The sequence below is a fragment of the Alexandromys fortis genome, unplaced genomic scaffold (genome assembly GCF_014885135.2).
Source record: "Alexandromys fortis isolate MF-2015 unplaced genomic scaffold, M_Fortis_MF-2015_v1.1 scaffold_68, whole genome shotgun sequence".
NCBI lineage: Eukaryota > Metazoa > Chordata > Mammalia > Rodentia > Cricetidae > Alexandromys > Alexandromys fortis.
Window position 1 is genome coordinate 5,611,650 of NW_026067948.1, and position 19,540 is coordinate 5,631,189.

General features: G+C 42.1%; 1 protein-coding gene across 3 annotated transcripts in view; it reads right to left on the bottom strand.

The window, feature by feature from the left end:
- Positions 1–19,540, bottom strand: part of Usp33 (ubiquitin specific peptidase 33) — a 50,364-nt gene that overhangs the window by 15,271 nt on the left and 15,553 nt on the right. For 2 of the 3 annotated variants that reach the window (XM_050149514.1, XM_050149515.1), the window contains 13 exons: positions 18,667–18,736; positions 16,616–16,729; positions 16,104–16,182; positions 13,860–14,274; positions 10,897–11,037; positions 7,927–8,039; positions 6,555–6,724; positions 6,365–6,459; positions 5,813–5,846; positions 3,784–3,829; positions 2,804–2,984; positions 1,858–1,984; positions 645–814 (listed from right to left, as the gene is read on the bottom strand). In XM_050149514.1, coding sequence (XP_050005471.1) covers positions 645–814; positions 1,858–1,984; positions 2,804–2,984; positions 3,784–3,829; positions 5,813–5,846; positions 6,365–6,459; positions 6,555–6,724; positions 7,927–8,039; positions 10,897–11,037; positions 13,860–14,274; positions 16,104–16,182; positions 16,616–16,729; positions 18,667–18,736 — 1,755 coding nt within the window. The remainder of the gene's footprint in view (positions 1–644; positions 815–1,857; positions 1,985–2,803; positions 2,985–3,783; positions 3,830–5,812; positions 5,847–6,364; positions 6,460–6,554; positions 6,725–7,926; positions 8,040–10,896; positions 11,038–13,859; positions 14,275–16,103; positions 16,183–16,615; positions 16,730–18,666; positions 18,737–19,540) is intronic. The other variant, XM_050149516.1, reaches the window with a different exon arrangement.

Genomic DNA, 19,540 nt, shown 5'->3' on the forward strand with positions numbered 1-19,540 from the left:
TTATTTGTTTGGCAGCACTAGGGTTTGAGGCTAGGACCCTGAGCAAACCAAGCACGTGTTTAATCACTAACTGGCATCATTAGACTCAGAAATAATGCAACTTTATGTCTGTATATACAATACAGGATATCCCATCCCTGTATTTTCATTACAAAAATAATTAACAACAGCAAGTCTCGGACCATAAAGGTCAGTGCAAGCGTCCACAGAAAGGTCTTTATTCCTGCAGGAACAGACAGTAACAGCACATCCATCACAAGGCGTATGTTACAGATAACAAATCCCAATCATGCTTCACACTCCAGAAAGCCACCTATTCACGAGGGAGACAGGTAAGAGCCACACTGCCCAGGAACGGCCCTCCCAGGAACATGCATGAAGAGGGCTCACTCGGCCATAATTAGCCACCCAAGTATCTGACTCTAGCTCGAAATTCAAGCTTTCACAACATGGGACAGTCTCTGGCATTCTTAGCTCTAGTGTTAGGTTTCACACAGGGCCTATTTCCGAACCATAAGGAATCAAATATACTCAGGTCCAGGTCCAGATGGGGATGTGAGGGGAGGAAATTCATGGCTCTTTATTAATTTGCAAAGGATTTAACAGTGACCCTCTACCACTGTTTACATAACAACACTCCTTACCTCCATGAATGCAGAGAAAGTCATTATTTGAGATAGGGCCAGGTTCAGCAAAGGTCTTAAATTTATTTAACCACTGTCGAGATATATAAAACTGAAGGAGACTAGGCTCCATTATGTTCAGCAGATTCGATATCCTCCGCCTCTCCTTTTGGGCCTCTTCACTGCTCTTCCTGTGGAGGACAGAGATTCACTGAAGTTAATACACGTTTTACCACATTACACGGGCAGTGCGGCTCTTCACTATCAGACTTAAGACACATACTGCACTACAGATCTGATCAGTCCCTAAAGCATTTCAAGAGAAATAGTCTTTGTCCCACAGCTCAGTACATTATACATTACCCTGGGAGTCAGCACTGAATCTTAACTATGGGTATCTATGTAACCCCTGGTACAAGGTAGACATTCAGTGTTAGTAAGATCAAGTCGGGGGGCTGAGCTGCATTCTTAGTTCCTGTTCCAGTATCTAGCATTTCCTTTTATAAGATGCTGAAACATATCAAAGATTTTTATAGTAATGCCTTTTTTATTACAGGATATTTAGAGAAGAAATTTGGTATTTAATTCCGACTTTATATACTTTAAATGAACAAACTAATCCTGGGCCAGTGAGATGCTCAGGGGGTAAGGGTGCCAGCCAGCAAATCAGAGGAGTTCAATGCCCAGAACCCAATAGTTCTCTGACCTCCATAAACAAGCTTCAGTGCACACACGCAGCAACATACATGCACATACACATAAATAAATAAATGCTAAAGAAAGAAATGAGGGGCTGGAGAGATAGCTCAACAGCTTGCTGTTCTTGCAGAGGACCTGGGTTAGATATGCAGAACCCACACGGTGGCTCACAGCCACCTGTAACTCTAGTTCCAGGGGATCTAATGCCCTCTTATGACCTCCTCTGGCAGCAGACACACATGTAGTGCACAGACTTACAAACATACAAAATACCTATATACATAAAATAAATAAATTTAAGTGAACCTCTAAAAAAATAAACGCTTAAAAACAAACAAAAATCTTTCTAAAACAAAATATATCCCTCTGCCTGTCTATGAATTCTTAGTTTTCTAAACAGGGGGTCATCTATGAGCAGCTTTCTTCTCCTACTCGTAAGAGCACATTTGTCATTGTCCCTCATAAGCCCTGCAAGTCAGAAGTGCGGGTCCTACAGAGATGTCCTTTCTTCACCATGACATGACAGTCTCGTCACCTGTAGAAAAGGACGTAAGCCTCGGCATTCTGCACGGTGGACTCGGAGACCTCAGTGACGCTCTGGTCATCGAACTCATACCACAGGTTATTTAAATTGTTGCGGCAGTAAGCGATGTAGTGCCCGCCTGGGTTGCAAGGAAAAGCGCCTGTTAGGGTCTACGTGTCACACCTACACAGCACCTGCAGCCTTACTGGGTCAGACTGCGCTCAGCACTCCAGAAGACAGGGAGCACCAGACTTTCAGCCTTCTATTTTTGCTGTGAGATAACGCTCACTATTGAAGCCCAGGCTGGTCATGAGCTGACAATCCTCCCCCCTCAGCTTCCCAAGTGCTGAGAACACAGTGTGTTCCACCACACTGGCCCTAGACCACGCAGCCCTGAAAACCTTGTACGAAGCCCACCCTGCTAAAGCTGTTACCTTGTAATTGCTATTCCAAATAGTCTAGGGAAAATATTTAGTTTTAAATTTAATGTCTCAAATGCCTCTTCTGACACATAATAATTGTACATTTTTATGGGGAAGAAGATATAATTAGGGCAATTAACATCACAATCACCTTAAATGTGAGGAGTTCTTTGAAAGTCTCTGCTACCCAGGCTGGTCTTGAACTTAGCAGGCATTCAATGTTTACCAATAAAATCAAGCTAGATACTTAACCTGTATTCCTGGTACCTGCTTTAGGTAGCTTTTTTTTTTTTTTTTTTGGTATTGAATTCCTAATCCTGCCTTAGCCCTGGAGTATGGCAATGATAGGCATGTGCCACTACAGCCATTTTCCTAAATGGTTATTATTCACTTGGGTTAAGTCTGTTGTTTTTCTAATAATAAGGACTAAAATCCGTTTTTAAATTTTTCTTCCCTTGGTCAAGTAGGGCTTATTTAAGCCATCACCTTAGATACGTGTTTTTAATCAAAAACAAATGTCAAGCCTTTGCACTTACTGCTTGCAGTCCCATGATGACAGATGACGGACAGGAGGTCGTAGGTCACAATCTGCGCCGGGCTATCCTTTGCGAGAAATGGCTGAAGGTCCAGGCCTTCCAGAGGGAAGGAGACGTGGGTGCTGATTTTAGTAGAGAACATCAGCTCATGCCGAAACCTCTTAAGATGAATACACAAGATCTAAAGAAAAAACAACCCGGCATCCAAATGGTTAGGAACGTTTACAAGTGCTAAGAAGGACAATGAAGTTCTGCGTTATAAAAAAGGAAATGAGGCGGTCAATCACATACAATTAGAGTCATTTAAATGTATTTTTTAAATAATGTATTTTGGTTTTGGATTTTTTTTCTTCCATTTTTAAAGGTCTCTCTGTGTAGTCCTGACTGGCCTGGAAGTTAATTGCTATGTAGACCCAAGCTGGCCTAAAACTCAAGAGATTTGCAGAACCAACGTACCTGTCTCATATTCTCAATAATAGTCTCTGAAGTATTTACATAATCAAAGTAGGAATGTTAAATATCATCCTGAATTCTAACATGATTCCAGACATAATTTCAGTGTGACAGAGTGGGCAGGGCTCCTCTTCCCAAGTTCAATGCTACTGGTTCCTGACTGTACACTTCAGACCTGTAAGACCCCGCAATGTCTGGTGACATGTTCAGCAGCACACTGTGAAGGGGTGTTAGTGTACCTCGCAATGTCTGGTGACATGTTCAGCAGCACACTGTGAAGGGGTGTTAGTGTACCCCGCAATGTCTGGTGACATGTTCAGCAGTACACTGTGAAGGGGTGTTAGTGTACCCCGCAATGTCTGGTGACATGTTCAGCAGCACACTCTTAAAAGGTGCTCATATATTTAACCCAGCCTCCTAACAAGAATCCTAAGGGTACACATGATGCTTCAGCCATGCCGAGTTACTACAGTGTGTGACGTTAATGCAGGACCACATTTTATGAATGAGTAAAAAAGAAGTCATACCTCAGGAAACTTCTGTACTTTACAAAACTTTACTCCATTCCTCAACCTAAAGGCAAAAAAAAAAAAAAAAAAAAACTAATAAATCTACAAAACATTTATTACATTCAAGTGGACCACAAAAATCTTGCAGAAAATGTCAAGAAAAAAGTTATCAGAGTAGCATATCCCGAGTTATGTACACATTTATACACTAAATGCCCTAATCATAAAAAATAACTTATACCAAGATAGTAATAAAGAGCTAAAAATCACTGTGCAATGCTTTGACTTGCCTAGCACGCACAGACCTCAGGTTCCGTCCACAGCACTACACAGGTCATGCGTGGGAGCGCATGCCTATAGTTTCAGTACTTGGGAGGTAGAGCAGGAAAATCAGACACTGCTTGAAGGCAGCCTGGGATACATGAGCTCCTGCTTTTAAAAGCACAGCACGGAAGTGGGACACTGTCTACACTTTTATAACATGCAGATACTGCACAGTGCAAACTCCAGCTCTTCAAGATCAGTAGTTCAGGGTCATATAGTTATTCTTTTTATCTTGTTTTAGAGACAAAGTCTCACATTTATAATCCTCCTATCTCAGTGCTAAAATACCAGCATTTACCACACACCTGGCTTGAAAACCTTTATTCTCCGTTTTCATTTCAGGTTTTTTGAGACTGGTTCTCTCTATATAGCCCTGGCATTCCTGTAACTCACTCTGTAGACCAGGCTGGCCTCAAACTGACAGAGATCCATCTGCCTCTGCTTCCTAAGAGCTGGGATTAAAGGCGTGCATTACCACATCAGGCCCATGACATAATACATAAATATCACACTTAGACTAGAAACCTTTACTCTTAAATATTGGAGAAAATTTTGAGCCAAAGACTATAATAATTAACCAATATCAATGACCACTTGTCCGATCTGCACTGGGGATCTGGGGTGAACACTGGTTCTTCCCCCTCACTGCTGTTTCCTCTAGCTGGCGCGTCTGGCTTCACGGGGAGATACCTTCCTAGACTCAGCTTCTTTTCAGCTGTAAAACTAGGCACGGCCCTTTCTGCGTGGTGAGAAAGGGATGGATTCGTTCGTGGTTGCATGACTGGCTAACATTGCTGCACTCCAACAGCTGCAGGCTAACATCCGCTGTGGCTGCAGCAGCTTCTCCGTCTGTGAAGACTCTAGCTGGAGGCTGGAGAGGTGCTCAGCAGTTAAGAGCATGTGCTGCTCTTGCAGGAGACGGGGGTTCAGTTCCCAGCACCCACATTCTAATTTCAGGGATCTAGTGCCCCTCTGTGACCTCCATGGGCACTAAGCACATACTTGCTGCACATACGCACATGCACGCATAGTAGTCATACACATAAAATAAAAATTAAAAATAAAGATTCCAGCTTTTCTTAGGAGTTCATTTTTTCTATTATAGAAATTCAGAAAATTTTTCCAATTCTCTCTACACCAAAAATATTGTCTTTCTTTATCAAACTTCTACTCACATTTTCTGTCATCATCAAGAGGTGTTTACTTTGTTTGCTGTAGTTGTTAACTCCTGGCTGGCCTAGAACACACTACCTAGACCAAGCAGGTCCTTGTGTTGGAATCAAAAGGTGAGTACCACCACACCCAGTCCAAAAAGGGGTTTTTAAAACTCAAAATTATTACGAGACAGAAAAGGAAGCTGGTAGCTGATATGAACAAAATGAGACTTAGCCATCCTGTTGTTCTGCCCCATAATAGCAAACCTTCTTGCATGACACCAGTTACCATGGCAATTCAAAAGAGTCACTTTGTTTTATAATACAGTCAATGCAAACTCACAAACTTAACTTCATTCATCAAAATCCATACATTAATAGCATCTTACATCAGACTACTTAAAGATTTACCTTAAACGTATTTTATTAAAATAACCAGTCTCTTATTTTTGGAGGAAGGCTTTCTGGCCTAGAATTTTCTAGACATAGCATCAAGGATAACTCCAATGTGCCCAGTTCAGATAACCAAGAAAAATACAAAATACAAAGCCAAAAGCAATGTTACTTACTTTTTGCATTTTTCACAACTGTACATATTGTCACCTGCAAACAGAGCAGACCTAGTCACTATCTGACTGCAGCAAACTCCTCTCAGTCCCAGCACAGCGACAGTGAACTCGCTCTGCTCATTTCCCGACCATCACCACCTCCCTCTCCTCTCAGTCTGACACTCTAACTCAGGAAACAGTCTCTGCTTTTATTCTCAACAGAATTTATTGGTAGTCTGTGCTATGCCCAGACTGACATCTGCTGTATATGTGATATGTCCAAGCATGATGCTCAACACACAAGAAAAATGGAGGACCTTCGGAGAAGCTGAAGATGTAAAGACAACTCAAGACACATCTGACATCCCTTGTCTTCATAAGTTCTCCCTTCTCTGAACCACAGAACTTCAACGTCCGCCATTTGTATTAGAGAAATGTATATAAATTCTCATCACATCTCCACTGCTGTGGAAGGTCCCCCATGCACATACAAGCAAGTTCTGTTGAAGCTGCCCAAAACCTCAGCCTTAGCTTCCCTACAAAACCAGCCACAAACGTGATTACAGTTCTTACCTTTAAGTTCATCTCTGGCGAAGAAGGCAGCAAGACAATCTTGCAAGGTTACTACTGGACCCCAAAACCAGCTAGGGACACATGAGACAACAAACCTGAAACATCATTGAAGAAGAAAAAGGAAGTGTTCTGCTAGTACAGCAGAAGCAGCAGCCAACAATCAGTCAAGGCAAAGAAAGCAAATACACACCTCTTCACATACTCCATGAAGAAAGCTATCCAGCCCTGTGGCGCGTATGCTTCACCACACGAGCCTGCTTTGACTATGGTGGGGTGGCTGGAGGAGTGCAGCTTGGCCAGGTCTTCCTTGCCAGGAATCGGCAAGGACAGATCCTGAAAGGTCTCGAGGGTTACAGACACCTGCAAGTGTTTGGTTTTAATGGATGGAAAGAACTCAGCACAATTATTTATAAGATTAGATTTCTTCCAAAGATGAAAACAAGTTACTATAATAAGCAAATATAAACAACAAGCATATTGCTTTTAGAATACTATAGACAGAAAAGAGCCTGGCTTGCTTTGTACCAGGTGCTGTTTCAAATGTAATCGTCATAAGCCACTGGTATTTCTATCTATGGATCAGAGATGTCGCAGCGTGAAAGAGCACAGCAAATCCAGCCACCTGGCTACTGAAGACTGGCACGCAGATTCTTTGACCGTGGGGGAGGGGGACACGCAGGACTGGGTTTTATTATATGCTTTATAACCCATGAGGTTCTCAAACGCTGTCAAGTCATTCTCTCACCTCAGCCTCCCAAGTACAAAAACTGCAGGCTGAAATCTTAAGTGTTGTTTAAAAGAGGGCGAAGAGAAAACCAGCCCTGCCATGGACCAGCATTAACAGCAGGGATGAACCACGGGAGATACGTGGAGTGTAAATGCACACACTAGATGACAGGCTCTCACTACACGACAGTCCCATGCAGTCTGTCCTTAGCTGCAGCACTACCCATACACCGCAAGTAAAAACACTTGGGTAATACACTGTCTATGTAAGATGGCCCTACTCAACACCTTCCATTTGACTTAACATTCCGACACAATAACGGAAACCTTATTTCTCTTGCTTCTGACACAGTATTTCATTCATCAACCATACACACCCCGCACTGAAGTGAGAACAAAGAATTTCCAAAGAGCAGGTGTTAGTGAAACCCTCACGATAATTTTAATTTATGTTTCAGGCACAGACGTCTGTCAGTTTTTTTTCTTGTGTTTGTGAATCTGGCATTATCTTTATTATTGAAACACCTATGTCTTTACAAGCTGCCTACAAAACCAAATGTAAGACACACTTATTGCCTTTCCTTGTGAACACAACCGTTTCCAGACACACCTAATTTCATCAGCCTTCAGAGAATACGCACTGTTAACTACCTTGTTGCCAAGCAACTTCTCACCTTTCTATGCAACCAAAAGAGACCGAGAGCCAAGGTCCTTTCCAGAGGACTTGCCTCATCCCTCCCATCCATGACTGACACACACCAGACATGTATGCATGGTGTGCAATGGCAAGTTAACTTGACGGGACATGCTGTGTGCTACGGCTCCCTCCTACTCACCCTGTCGCACGTCAGACACTGCACTGAACTAATGATGGCTCCATCAAATATATCAGAAATGACACTTCTGTATTTCTTATGCTGCTTCTTTCTCTTTGGAGATGCAGACTGAGCTAGAATTAAAAGAACATAAAAAGAACTATTAGTTCCTTGAATATTTTTCTCTAAAATATTTTTGCATTGTCTTGGAATTTGTTTTTTGAGACAGGATCTTATGTAGTATAGACTGGCCTCAAATTCCCTATGACACTATGACTGACCCTGAATCCTGGATCCCTGGCTTCCACTGCAGGTCACCTGGTTAGAGAGTGCTGCCACGCCTGCTGCCACACCCGCTGCCACGCCCACTGCCACGCCTGGCTTCCTTGAGAATCTCTTCCTTTCTAAGGGTTATTTATTTATGAATGTGTATACTATGTCAGTGTGTATGTACATGCAGGTGCCCATGGAAGCCAGAAGAGGACACTGGATTCCCTGAGCTGGAGTCAGAAGCAGTTGACAGCTACCCGAATTAAACTGTTGGGTCCTTGTATACAATCTTAGCCACTGGGCCCTCCAGCATTTTTAGAATCTTTTAACAGTAGAAGTTACTCAGCCTGCAAGATGCTCAGCAGGTAGAAATGCTTCCTGTACGGCCTCAGACCTGAGTTTGACACTCAAGACCCACATGATCTAAGGAGAAAATGAACAAGATGTCCTCTGACCTATAAAGAATGCTGTGGTACGTGCATACACACACACGCACACAAACACACATAAAGAAAAATTTTAATTACTATACTAAAGAAAAATTGAAAATGCCATCCAAGATCATTACTTTAGGGCTGGAGAGATGGCTCACTGTGTTCTTCCAGAGGACCAGCACCTACATAAGGCATCTACTTGCAATTTTAGCACCAGGGGCTCCTACATCCGCTCCCAGCTTCCATAAGTATCCAAACACATATAGCATGTATACACAAAAAAACACATATACATGAATAATAGTAAAAATAATTTTTTTTAAAAAATCACTACTTAAAGAAGCCAATCAAAAATCAAATAAGGCTTAAGCTGGCTTTTAAAGTATTTATGATTCTTGGCCACATAAAATGTACATAGGGGAATATGAAAACAATCTGAAATTAGTTAATATTAAACAGCATAATAGTTTACTCATTTGTTCCATATGCAAAATAAGGAGTTAGCCCCCATCATTGGGATATCTATGCTCAAGTCAGAGGAAGGAGACGAAGATGGGAGAGCCAGGGTAAAAATGTAAGGATGAAACAGGAGGGCCTAGCCTGAACAGCATCCCTTCACAACAGTCCCAACTGTACTTGTTTGTTTTGCATTGGGGCTCATATGAAAAAAGAATTCTGTTAGTGAGGTCAGTTATACAAATTCTTCTGGATACAGGTTCTTTTTCAGCCTACAAATATCTCTTTCTAATCTTACACTCCCCTTTTTAAAAAATCTTAACAAGGTCCTTTGCCAAGACTTTTTAGTTCTTTCATAGATGGTGGGTTTTGTTTTGTATGTGGGGGCAGAGTAGATGCAGGTGAAGTATGGAGATCAGAAGACAACTCAGGGAAGTCAGTTCTTCCCTTTATTGTGGGTTCTGTGAATCAAACTGTGGTTGCCATGCTTATACAGTGAGACTGTGATCCACTGGCCTACCTCGCTGGCCCGTGTTTTCATGTCTGTAAGAATGTCTCTAAGACCTTCAACTATGATTTTCTGTTTGCTTGTTTGTTTGTTCGGGGTTTTCGTTACGTAGCCCTGAGTGCTCTAGATTCTCCTATTTAGATCATGCTGTCCTCGGATTCGAATCCACGGAGATCAACCTTCCTCTGAGTGCTGGGACTAAAGGCATGCACTACCACATGGGGCCCTCTCTAAGTTTTACAGTTTAACACTTTTTTTTTTTTTTAAAGATTTATTTATTTATTATGTATACAGTATTCTCAGTACTCTGCCTGCAGGCCAGAAGAGGGCACCAGATCTCATTACAGATGGTTGTGAGCCATCATGTGGTTGCTGGGAATTGAACTCAGGACCTTTGGAAGAGCAGGCGGTGCTCTTAACCACTGAGCCATCTCTCCAGCCCTACAGTTTAACACTTTATAATGCTAACATTCTGATATAAAGCAGGTGGCAGTGCAGAATGGTACAGACACTCAGGAAGACGGGCAGCTAAGTATAGCACTGAGTATAAAATGAACATAAAACCCAGGAAATACAATCCTCAGACCTTATCTCTAACAAACAAAAACTTAAGGATCATATAAAAACTATACACAAGTATCTACAGTGGTATTATTCATAATTGCCAAAAGCTGTAAACAATTCAAAAATCCCTTGATGAGGAATAAACAGAGATTTGGGGTTACAATTGAAACGCGACTTGGTAGGGAAAAAAATATTCAGATATGAAATAATGCAGTCAATTCTTAAATACATTATGCTACATTTTTTTAAGGCTATTTCCTAAGCCTACCTACTGTGTAGTATCATTTACAGGGCATTCTGGGAAAGGGGACAACAGGAGTGGCAGGCGTCAGGGGTCCATCGGCCTTGGGGGAGGGCGTAACATGATTAGAAACTGTAGGACAGAATGGGTTAAAAGGCACAGAAAAGGTGACTTGATGCTCTTTCAGGGGACCCAGGCTTGGTTCCCAGCACTCAGATAATGGCTGGCAACCATACGTTTCAGCTTCAGGTGAGCAGATGCCCTCCTCTCACCTCCGTGCCCAGGGACACACGTGGTGCACATACACATGCAGGAAAAGACTTATGCACATACAATATTAAAATGCACTATTAAACTTTAAGAGAAAGGTTTAATGCAGAGAACCACAGATAAAAAATTCCAATGGTGGTTGTGTAATTTTATCAACTTTAAGAGATCACATATTTCATATTCCTCTACCAACATCGGAATGAATCAGCAGTTTAAACTGAGGAACTGGAGTGAGGGAATTCTGTTACCTTTTTTGTGTGGAGGTGTCAGTCCCGGCCACAGGTTGCCTGACTTAGGCGGGCTTGCTGATAAACGTGTATTAACACTTTCGTTGGATGGAAGACTCTGTGATGTGGACAGGTCATTCAAATGGACGTCAGTGATATATTCTGTAATATTTAAATTTTTATTATTACCTTCAATTAAAATTATAAATAAAACTATTAAGCAGTTTTATTCCATGTGGGCAATAATGCTAACTAATGGAAAGACTCCTTAATTTGATACACTGAAGACAAGTCTAGGTTAACAAATACCAAGTGAAATACTAACAAAGTGTTTGCTAAGCAAAATAACAGTGATTTTCCCACCTAGGTATTCAATTAATGTCTAACACATTACTGCTATAGTCAATCAGCAGCAAGTACTGTGATACAAAACCAAAGACAATCACACTTCCCAAATTTAGTAAAATTTCTAAAAATCTACCCACGAGTTACAAAAGGAATCATTTGTTTTCTTAACACAGGTCTCATGGAGCTCGGGCTGGCTACTCAACAAAGCCAGGGATGAGGTCATATTCCACCTGACCCTTCACCTTTACCTCACAAAAGCTGGGACTAAAGGCATGTACTGCCATGTCTGCTTCCTAAGTCTTTGTAAGACATTTCTTCAAATTTTGTGTGCCTGTGTCTCTGTGTGAATACATACATTTGAGTGTAGATGCCACTGGACGCCAGGAGCTGGAGATACAGACAACTGTGAGCCACCCATCTCGGTAGCTCCACCCACATTGTTTTTATTTATTTACTTTTTTTCACTGTGCTGGAAAAGTAACCCAAGACCTCAAAAATGCTAAGCAAATGTTCCACCACTGACCCATGCTCCCTCAGCCCAAGGATTGTTTAAGTGAGAGAAAAGACTATTGTCCCAAATAAACTCAGTAATGAAAACCAAACAAGAAACTTAGGCATTAGGAGCTGGAGAAGTGGCTCAGTGAATACAAGTACTTACTGCTCTTACAGAGGACAGAGGTTCGGTTCCCAGCACCTACATGGCAGCTCACAACTGCCTGTAACTTCAGTTCCAAGAGATCATATGCCCAGTTCTGGCCTCTGTGGGATCCTGCACACATGTGGTACACTTAGGGTTTCAACAACTCTTGTGTGCAAACACATATACACATAAACAGTCTTTTTAAAAAGAAATTCAGGTATAAGTTAATCATATTTATTTTTACAGTAATGAAAATGAGGCCTAACTCTCAGGACACTATCTCTTTGGAAATTAACTATATGAGGCACCAAGCAAGGAGATCTTGCGGCTGCTACTCTGACAGTGTGTTGCTAGAGTCTTAGTGCCTAGCATATCTATCTCCCAACACAAGGAACTGTGTTGAATGACTGTGCAAACAGAGAGGCAGAGGGAAAGCTGTCAATGAAGATATCAACCACGGGCTGGAGAGAGGCTCAGCAGTAAGAGCACTTGCTGCTCTTGCAGAGAATCCAGGTTCAGTTCCCAGAATCCAAATGGCGGTAACTTAAAACCATCCATCACTCCAGTCCCAGGGAATCTGACAACCTCTTCTGGCTTCACTGCACACCAGACATACATGTAGTACACATGCATACATGTAGCCAAAACACTCATTCACAAAAAAATACAAATTTAATAATAATAATAATAAAACACGTCAACTATGACTAAAGAAGACAGCAAAATGTTAGTGGTGAAAGCCTTGTTCTGGACTTCCTAAAGAGAAAGGCTTCAGGGGGTAGTGAGCATTTCTGTTCAGGTCCTGTGCACTACACAATCTTGGTCACAGTTTTCCCCCCAGGATCTAAAACATAAAATGGTCAGACCCACTTTAGTGCATTATCTAGTTAGTGTGTTAAGAACAAACCTACACGCCATCAATAAAGGAGCAGTCTGTCCCTGAATTATGCTTCCCTTTGGCTTTTGACGGGAAGTCTGGTTATTCAGGCATTTACTGACTGGAGAACTTCTACCCACAGCGAGTCTGTAAAGAGTCTAAGCACTCCTGGGTTTCCCAGGTAGAAGGCACAGGCAGGACTCCGATACCTGGAACTGCTTACTAGTCCTCTCCAGCTGCTACAGAGATGAACTTTGTGTTACTTCTTCACCACTGAGTCACATCATCTGATTTCCTAATCATCTAAGTTTACAGAATTTAGAATAGCCAATGCCACATCAAGGTATAAAGAGATAAATATGGTATATAAAGCAACTAAACTACTTTCTTTCAGTTGGGTATTTGCCCTTTCTCAAAGGAACACTGTCCAATATCATCATATAATATATCCTAACAAAGTTCATGTACATATTGGCTATGTCTACAGTGATAACCATTGGAATGCAATAACATGCATGATTAGAAAATTTGGGTTGGGCACTGGAGAGATGGCTTAGCAGTTAAGAGCAGTGGCTGCCCTTTCAGAGTCCTGAGTTCAATTCCCAGCAACCACATGGTGGCTCACAACCATCTGTAGCGGGATCTGATGCCCTTACCTGGCAAGAAAGGAAAAGAAAAATTGAGTTTTTCTTTTTGCCAGGTTGGCAACAGAAATAAAAGATAATTCCAAGGGGACTAATTTTCTAGATTACTGTGTAACCATATAAAGGAATTCTGATGAGCCCTTGCTTTAAAAAAAAATGAATTCCTAAGTAAATGATCCACAAAATTATCTTACTTTTAGTTTATAATTTTATGATTTCAACACTTAAAATGGACAGCATTAAACTTCAAGTCTATTAGCTAAAGATCCCCAAAGTAAGGCATGAGAGCACTCCCCTTTAGTCTCAGCATTTAAGGATAACCTGGACTACACAGTAAGTCCCAAGGCCAGCCAGGGGTACACACTGAGATCCTGCCTAAAAATAAACGAGTTGTTTCAAAAGTGACAGTTAGGTAAGCACTCTCCCCCTGCTCAGGAAATACTATTATCTCACAATCTGATTATTAACTTGTTACCTGAAGCTCTGCCATGTATCTGCACTTTGACAGTCTCCTGGCTGTTCAGGTCAACTGCGTCACATACAGTGTCTCTATCTTTATCCAGTTCCACTTCAGACTCTGCTTTATTGATCCTGTTGCACATCTTCTCTTTCTGCCAGTCCTTGGCCATCTCCAGGTCGTCGGCATCCTGGATGAGCATCGTGGTCTCATTGCTGTCCTCAGTGAAGCCTTTGGAGCCATTCTCATTCTCCGCTTTCTCGCTGCTGCTGCAAGATTCGCAGGACTGAAAGTCCACATCCGACTGGCTCTTCTCCTCCTCCACTGCTTCCTCAGAAGCCACTGTTTGAGGGTCTTCCTCTATTTCCATGACCTGCTCCTTCAACTCCTCATGAAGCAGATCCATCAAACAGCGAAGGAATTCCTGGGCATCCTGCAGATCAACAACAACCACATTACAGTATAGAGCAAACGCTTGTGGAGCCTACGACAGGAACGACACGGGTAGAATTGTACATCCGTAGCCCTCGCTCAGCAGAGCTGCCACACGCTGCATTCCAAAAGCAAGGCAAACAAAGCAATGCTTTGGGAAGAAACTAGATGAAACAGAAAATAAGGATTTTCCTCAGCTGATAACTGGAATTCAGAAATACATCCTAAAATAAATATTATGGGGAAGTAGAAAGAGACCAAGCTCTCCTGAGTAAACCGGGAGCATGGGGACCTTGGGAGAGGGCCGAAGGGGAGGAGAGAAGCAGGGAGGGGAGCAGAGAAAAATGTACAGCTCAATAAAAAAAAAATCAATAAAAAAATTAATAAAAATAATAAATATTATGTAAGCTGGTTTAAGTTAGAGCTTTTCCTATCCATGGATTGTGTCTTAAAGAAAAATTCTTTATCGGGCAGTAGTGGATAATCCCAGTACTTGGGAAGCAGAGGCAGGTGGATCTCTGTGAGTTCAAGACTAGCCTCGTCTATAGAGTGAGTTCCAGGGTAGCCAGGGCTACACAGAGAAAACCTGTCTCAAAAAACTGGAAAAGAAAAAACAAAAAAAAAAATTCTTGATGAATCCTAAGAACGTGTTGATAATATAGATTCCTGAGCTGCAAGGATGGCTCAATCAAACATGACCATTCGCTACACGTGCACCACACACACATACACACACACACACACACACACACACAAATAATGTTAAATAAAACAAGTTCCTGGCCCACTACCCGCAGCACTAGATTATAATCTCCAGAGATTCGGAAATTTATATGGGAAAAGTTAGTAGAAAAAAAGTAACAGTTTGAGAAAAAAGGAATGTGTGAGGAGCAGCTACAAATTCTCAAGGTACGAAATAAACTACGACAACTGAAGCTGCCCTGTGACCGCAGGAACGGACACAGAGTTAGAAGGTGCAACAATGGTGAAACACATGCCTGGCATCCAACAGGCCCTGCAGCCATTCACTGGATCCACAGAAATGCAAAAGCACACAGCCAGGTGTGGTGTGGCACCTCTGTAGCCCCAGCTCACGAGTAGAGAAGAGGAAGAACCCAAGGTCATCTTCAGCTAAACAGAAAGGCCAAGAGCAGCCAGGGCTATAGAAGACCCTGTCACCAAAGCCCCAACTCTACAGACACAAGGGAGCAATGCTCAGAAAGGTAAATGGGGAAATAACAAAGGAAGATAACATTTGCTACTTTTAAAGATTATTAAAGTGGAGGCTGGAGAGACGGCTCAGCAGTTAAGAGCACTTGTTCTTCTCAAGAAAAATGGCAATGGGTTTTTGATCCTACTGCATGAACTGGCTTTGTGGGAGCCTAGGCAGTTTGGATGCTCACCTTACTAGACCTGGAAGGAGGTGGGTGGTCCTTGGACTTCCCACAGGGCAGGGAACCCTGATTGCTCTTTGGGCTGATGAGGGAGGGGGACTTGACTGGGGGAGGGGGAGGGATATGGGAGGCGGCCTTGGGGAAGAGACAGAAATCTTTAATAAATAAATATATAAATTAAAAAAAAAAACAAGTTGCATAGTGAAAAAAAAAAAGAGCACTTGTTCTTGCAGATGACCCGGGTTCAGTTCCCAGCACCCACATGATGAGGCTCACGGGCCCCTGTAACTTCAATCTCAGGAGATCTGGTGCCGTCTTCTGGCCTCTTTCAGCACCAGGCACACACAGTGAACATGTGTACATACACACAGGCAAAACATTCATACAAATAAAATAAACCTTAAAAAGAGTAAGGCACTTTAAAGGAATAACTAACCTGCTGAGAATAGCCTCGGAAAGTTGGGTTCACAGTTTTAATTCCCTGGAACAGATTAGCAGGCACAACAGATCCCGGCCTTAAAAAGAAACAATTTTAAATAGATTTTTGTAGGTTTCTTTTCATTTTTTTATAATTCTATTACTCTCACAGTGCACAGTATTTTTTCAAAAACAACTTCTAAACAGTGCTAAAAGAAAATTAACATAGTACATCAAATAATCACCAATATTACCACTATGCGTAGCTGGCGAGGCCTACTCTGCCTGTCGTGCCCACACTCTGGGGAGGCTTTGCAGCACCGCGACCACGCATCTCAGCGAGAGGAACTGCAGCTCATGGGTCAGCAGCTAACACTGATGGCCACAGCGCCTCATCTGCATTTCAGTTTCAAATCTAACCCCTGACCTAAGTCAAACCACATTCCCACACTTCCTCAGCCCCCCAAACAGATATGCACTCTTTCCATATTTATATATTGATTTTTAAAGATAATTATAGTAAGTACATACCTGCTCTTGTGCCACAATTCTGTCATTAGCTTGAGATAACTTTTACAAATTGCTGGCTTCTTATCTGTTCTAGCCAGTCCTCCACAATCAAGAAAGAACTGCGTCAAAGGTGGGCTAGTTTAAGAGAGAGGAAAATATTAGAGTGGAATCAAAACTGAATTCTCACTCATTTCTAGTTGCCCAGTGAACCGACAGCACACGCCAGCCTCTACCTGTCTGGCGGTCAGCCCTTTGCATTCATAAGCCAAACCACTCACGTGTGGAACCAATTGGGCAGAGGCCCAATTCCTCTACTACAAGCCTTGCCTGGTTGCTGGCTAGGAGTCTCCACTGGGGTACTGGGGTCGCCATCATAGATCCCTGGGAGTTTCCCCTGCAGTGGGTTTCTACCTTGTCCCCAGAATGCCCAGTGCCAAGCATTTCTCTCAGTGCTCCTACTCCATCCTCCTTCTCCCCTACATGATCCCTTCTGTTCCCACCCCCACCTGCCCCATCCACCCATGAACTCTATTTCCCCTTCCCAGGGAGACCCTTCCCCCCATGTCACTCAGCCTCTCTGAGTCTGTGGATTGTAGCATGGCTATTCTTTACTCTATGGCCAATGTCCACTGACGAGTGAGCACATACCATGTTTGTCTTTCTCATGTGTCATGACATTTTAAAGTTAACATGCTCAAAATCTTACTTTCACATGAACCTGAATTATTATTATTATTATTATTTTATTGTTACAATCTCCTACATTCTTGTTACCATCAGCATTGTGCATATGAAAGAGAACAGGAAGAAAAAAACCAGAGTCAGCAGTTAAGAAGCATTGCTGCTTCTCCAGAGGACCCAGTTCTAATTCCTAGCCCCAACACGGAACCTCAGAACCACCTCTAGTTCCTGGGGGTCCAATGCCCTTCTCTGGACTCTGTGGGAACCAGGCATAAACATGGTGTACTGACATACCGTGTAGGTAAAACACTTGCACACATAAAATACAAAATTAAGCATAAAACAGTTCCTTTATCATATGATTCCATTATTAATTCATATCTCCTCCTTTCCCTGTTTACTCTAATCATATCCTAGCAACCATCTCTTCTCCTAAAAAACTATCTTTCTCCAATGCATGCACTCCAAGATTGTGCAAGACACCATTATTCTTACCTAGACTACTGTAAATCTTGTTTTCCCAAATTAAACATTTTTCTAGAATCGCCTGCAATCCACTATCTGCATGGTGACCAGTACTATAAAACAGATTACTACCCTACAGTATAAAAGGACTTTGGTGGTCTCCTACCACACCAAAGACTTCAATTTTAATGTAGACTGCACATGGAACTATGTAATCACTTCTCAATTACTATGTGTGCCACACAGAGTTTTTCCAGGTTCTTGTTGCTAAGCTCTTTCCTAAGGCTGCTGCTTACAAACTCAGGCTGTGCTTCGACAATGCTAGTCACTGGTTCCAAATTCCACCCTGACTCAAGCCATCAATAATAATCACTCAGTCTATGCCACAGACAAGAAGAGAAAAATAACCGCTCTATTCACAGGATCCCACACAGAAATATCTAAAACACTTTAATAAGATTTCTAACCTAAAAATGATCTCAGTATTTGATAAGTGTAGGCTCCTTGTTTTCTGTACAAAAAATACACTTGCCATAGACATCATCCAGTAGAGCAGCAGGCTTAAGACCCTAAGTTTAAAGCCAAGCTCTGCAAAAAGCAACATGAATACTTTGCTCAGGACATAGTCCTGGAAGTCTAAACGAGGATCATCTCCTTAGAAAACTACAGGCATAATCTGGGTAAGTTTATAGATGTCTGTAATTCAAGGTTATCCTCAGCTATAGTGTTCCAGGCCAACCTGGGCTAAAAGACACTCTCAAAAAAAAAAAAAAAAAAAAAAAAACAACATAACAAACTTAGTTGCATACACAGCAATCCCACTGGTACTGCAGGTGTCCTCACCCAGGTTCTTGCCTCTCTGCTCTGGGAGTTAGTCACCTACTGTAGCAACAAGCTAAGAAATCTGTATCGGTCTCACTACTTACCAGTTAGAAAGAGCCTGGAGAGCTGCATTCATATAACAAGTATTTCCGATGTTCTTTAGACCTGTAAGGCCTATGAAGAAAGAACAACTATAAGTCACCATTCAAGAAGGCATTAATGATATAAATATCTGAGCTTTTATTGAGAATGACTTCAAAAGTTACGCTACAGAAATGGGTTAAAAATCTGCTTACTGGTAGAGCATGTGCCTACAGTGTACACAGTCCTGAACTCAATGCCTTGTGCACACAAACACACACACACACACACACATACACATGCGCATGTGTGCACATACACACAGAGGGGACAACAACAAAAAAAGAACACTAACAAAACATGGAAATACAAGACAACAGTCTGAATAACTCAGAGGTCAGGCTTCTAAAAGTCTTTCACTAAACAAAATTTTTGGTTTTTCGAGACAGGGTTTCTCTGTAGCGTTGGAGCCTGTCCTTGAACTAGCTGGCCTGGAACTCACGAACTCACAGAGATCCGCCTGCCTCTTCCAAGTGCTGGGATTAAACGTGTGTGCAACTATGCCTGGCTTAACAATACATTTTTTTTAAAAAAAAATTTGAGTTAAGATTACAATTTTCATTCCTCCCAAACCCAAGAGGAGGCTGACCTGATAATGCCAGCCCTCCCAGCAGCTCCCTTCCAAGGCTGTATCTTTAGATCGTCTTCATGTGCTCTGTCTTCATCAGTTTATCTCATCATTAAAAGAGAAACCGTCAGTGTAGATGCTAACTCAGAGGCAAAGCGTGTACTCAACATTGTGAGCCCCTGAGATCAAGTTCTAACACACACTGGAGCAACAGCAAATACTTCAAAGATAGAATTACGAGCCAACCACGGTGGTGCACGCCTTTAATC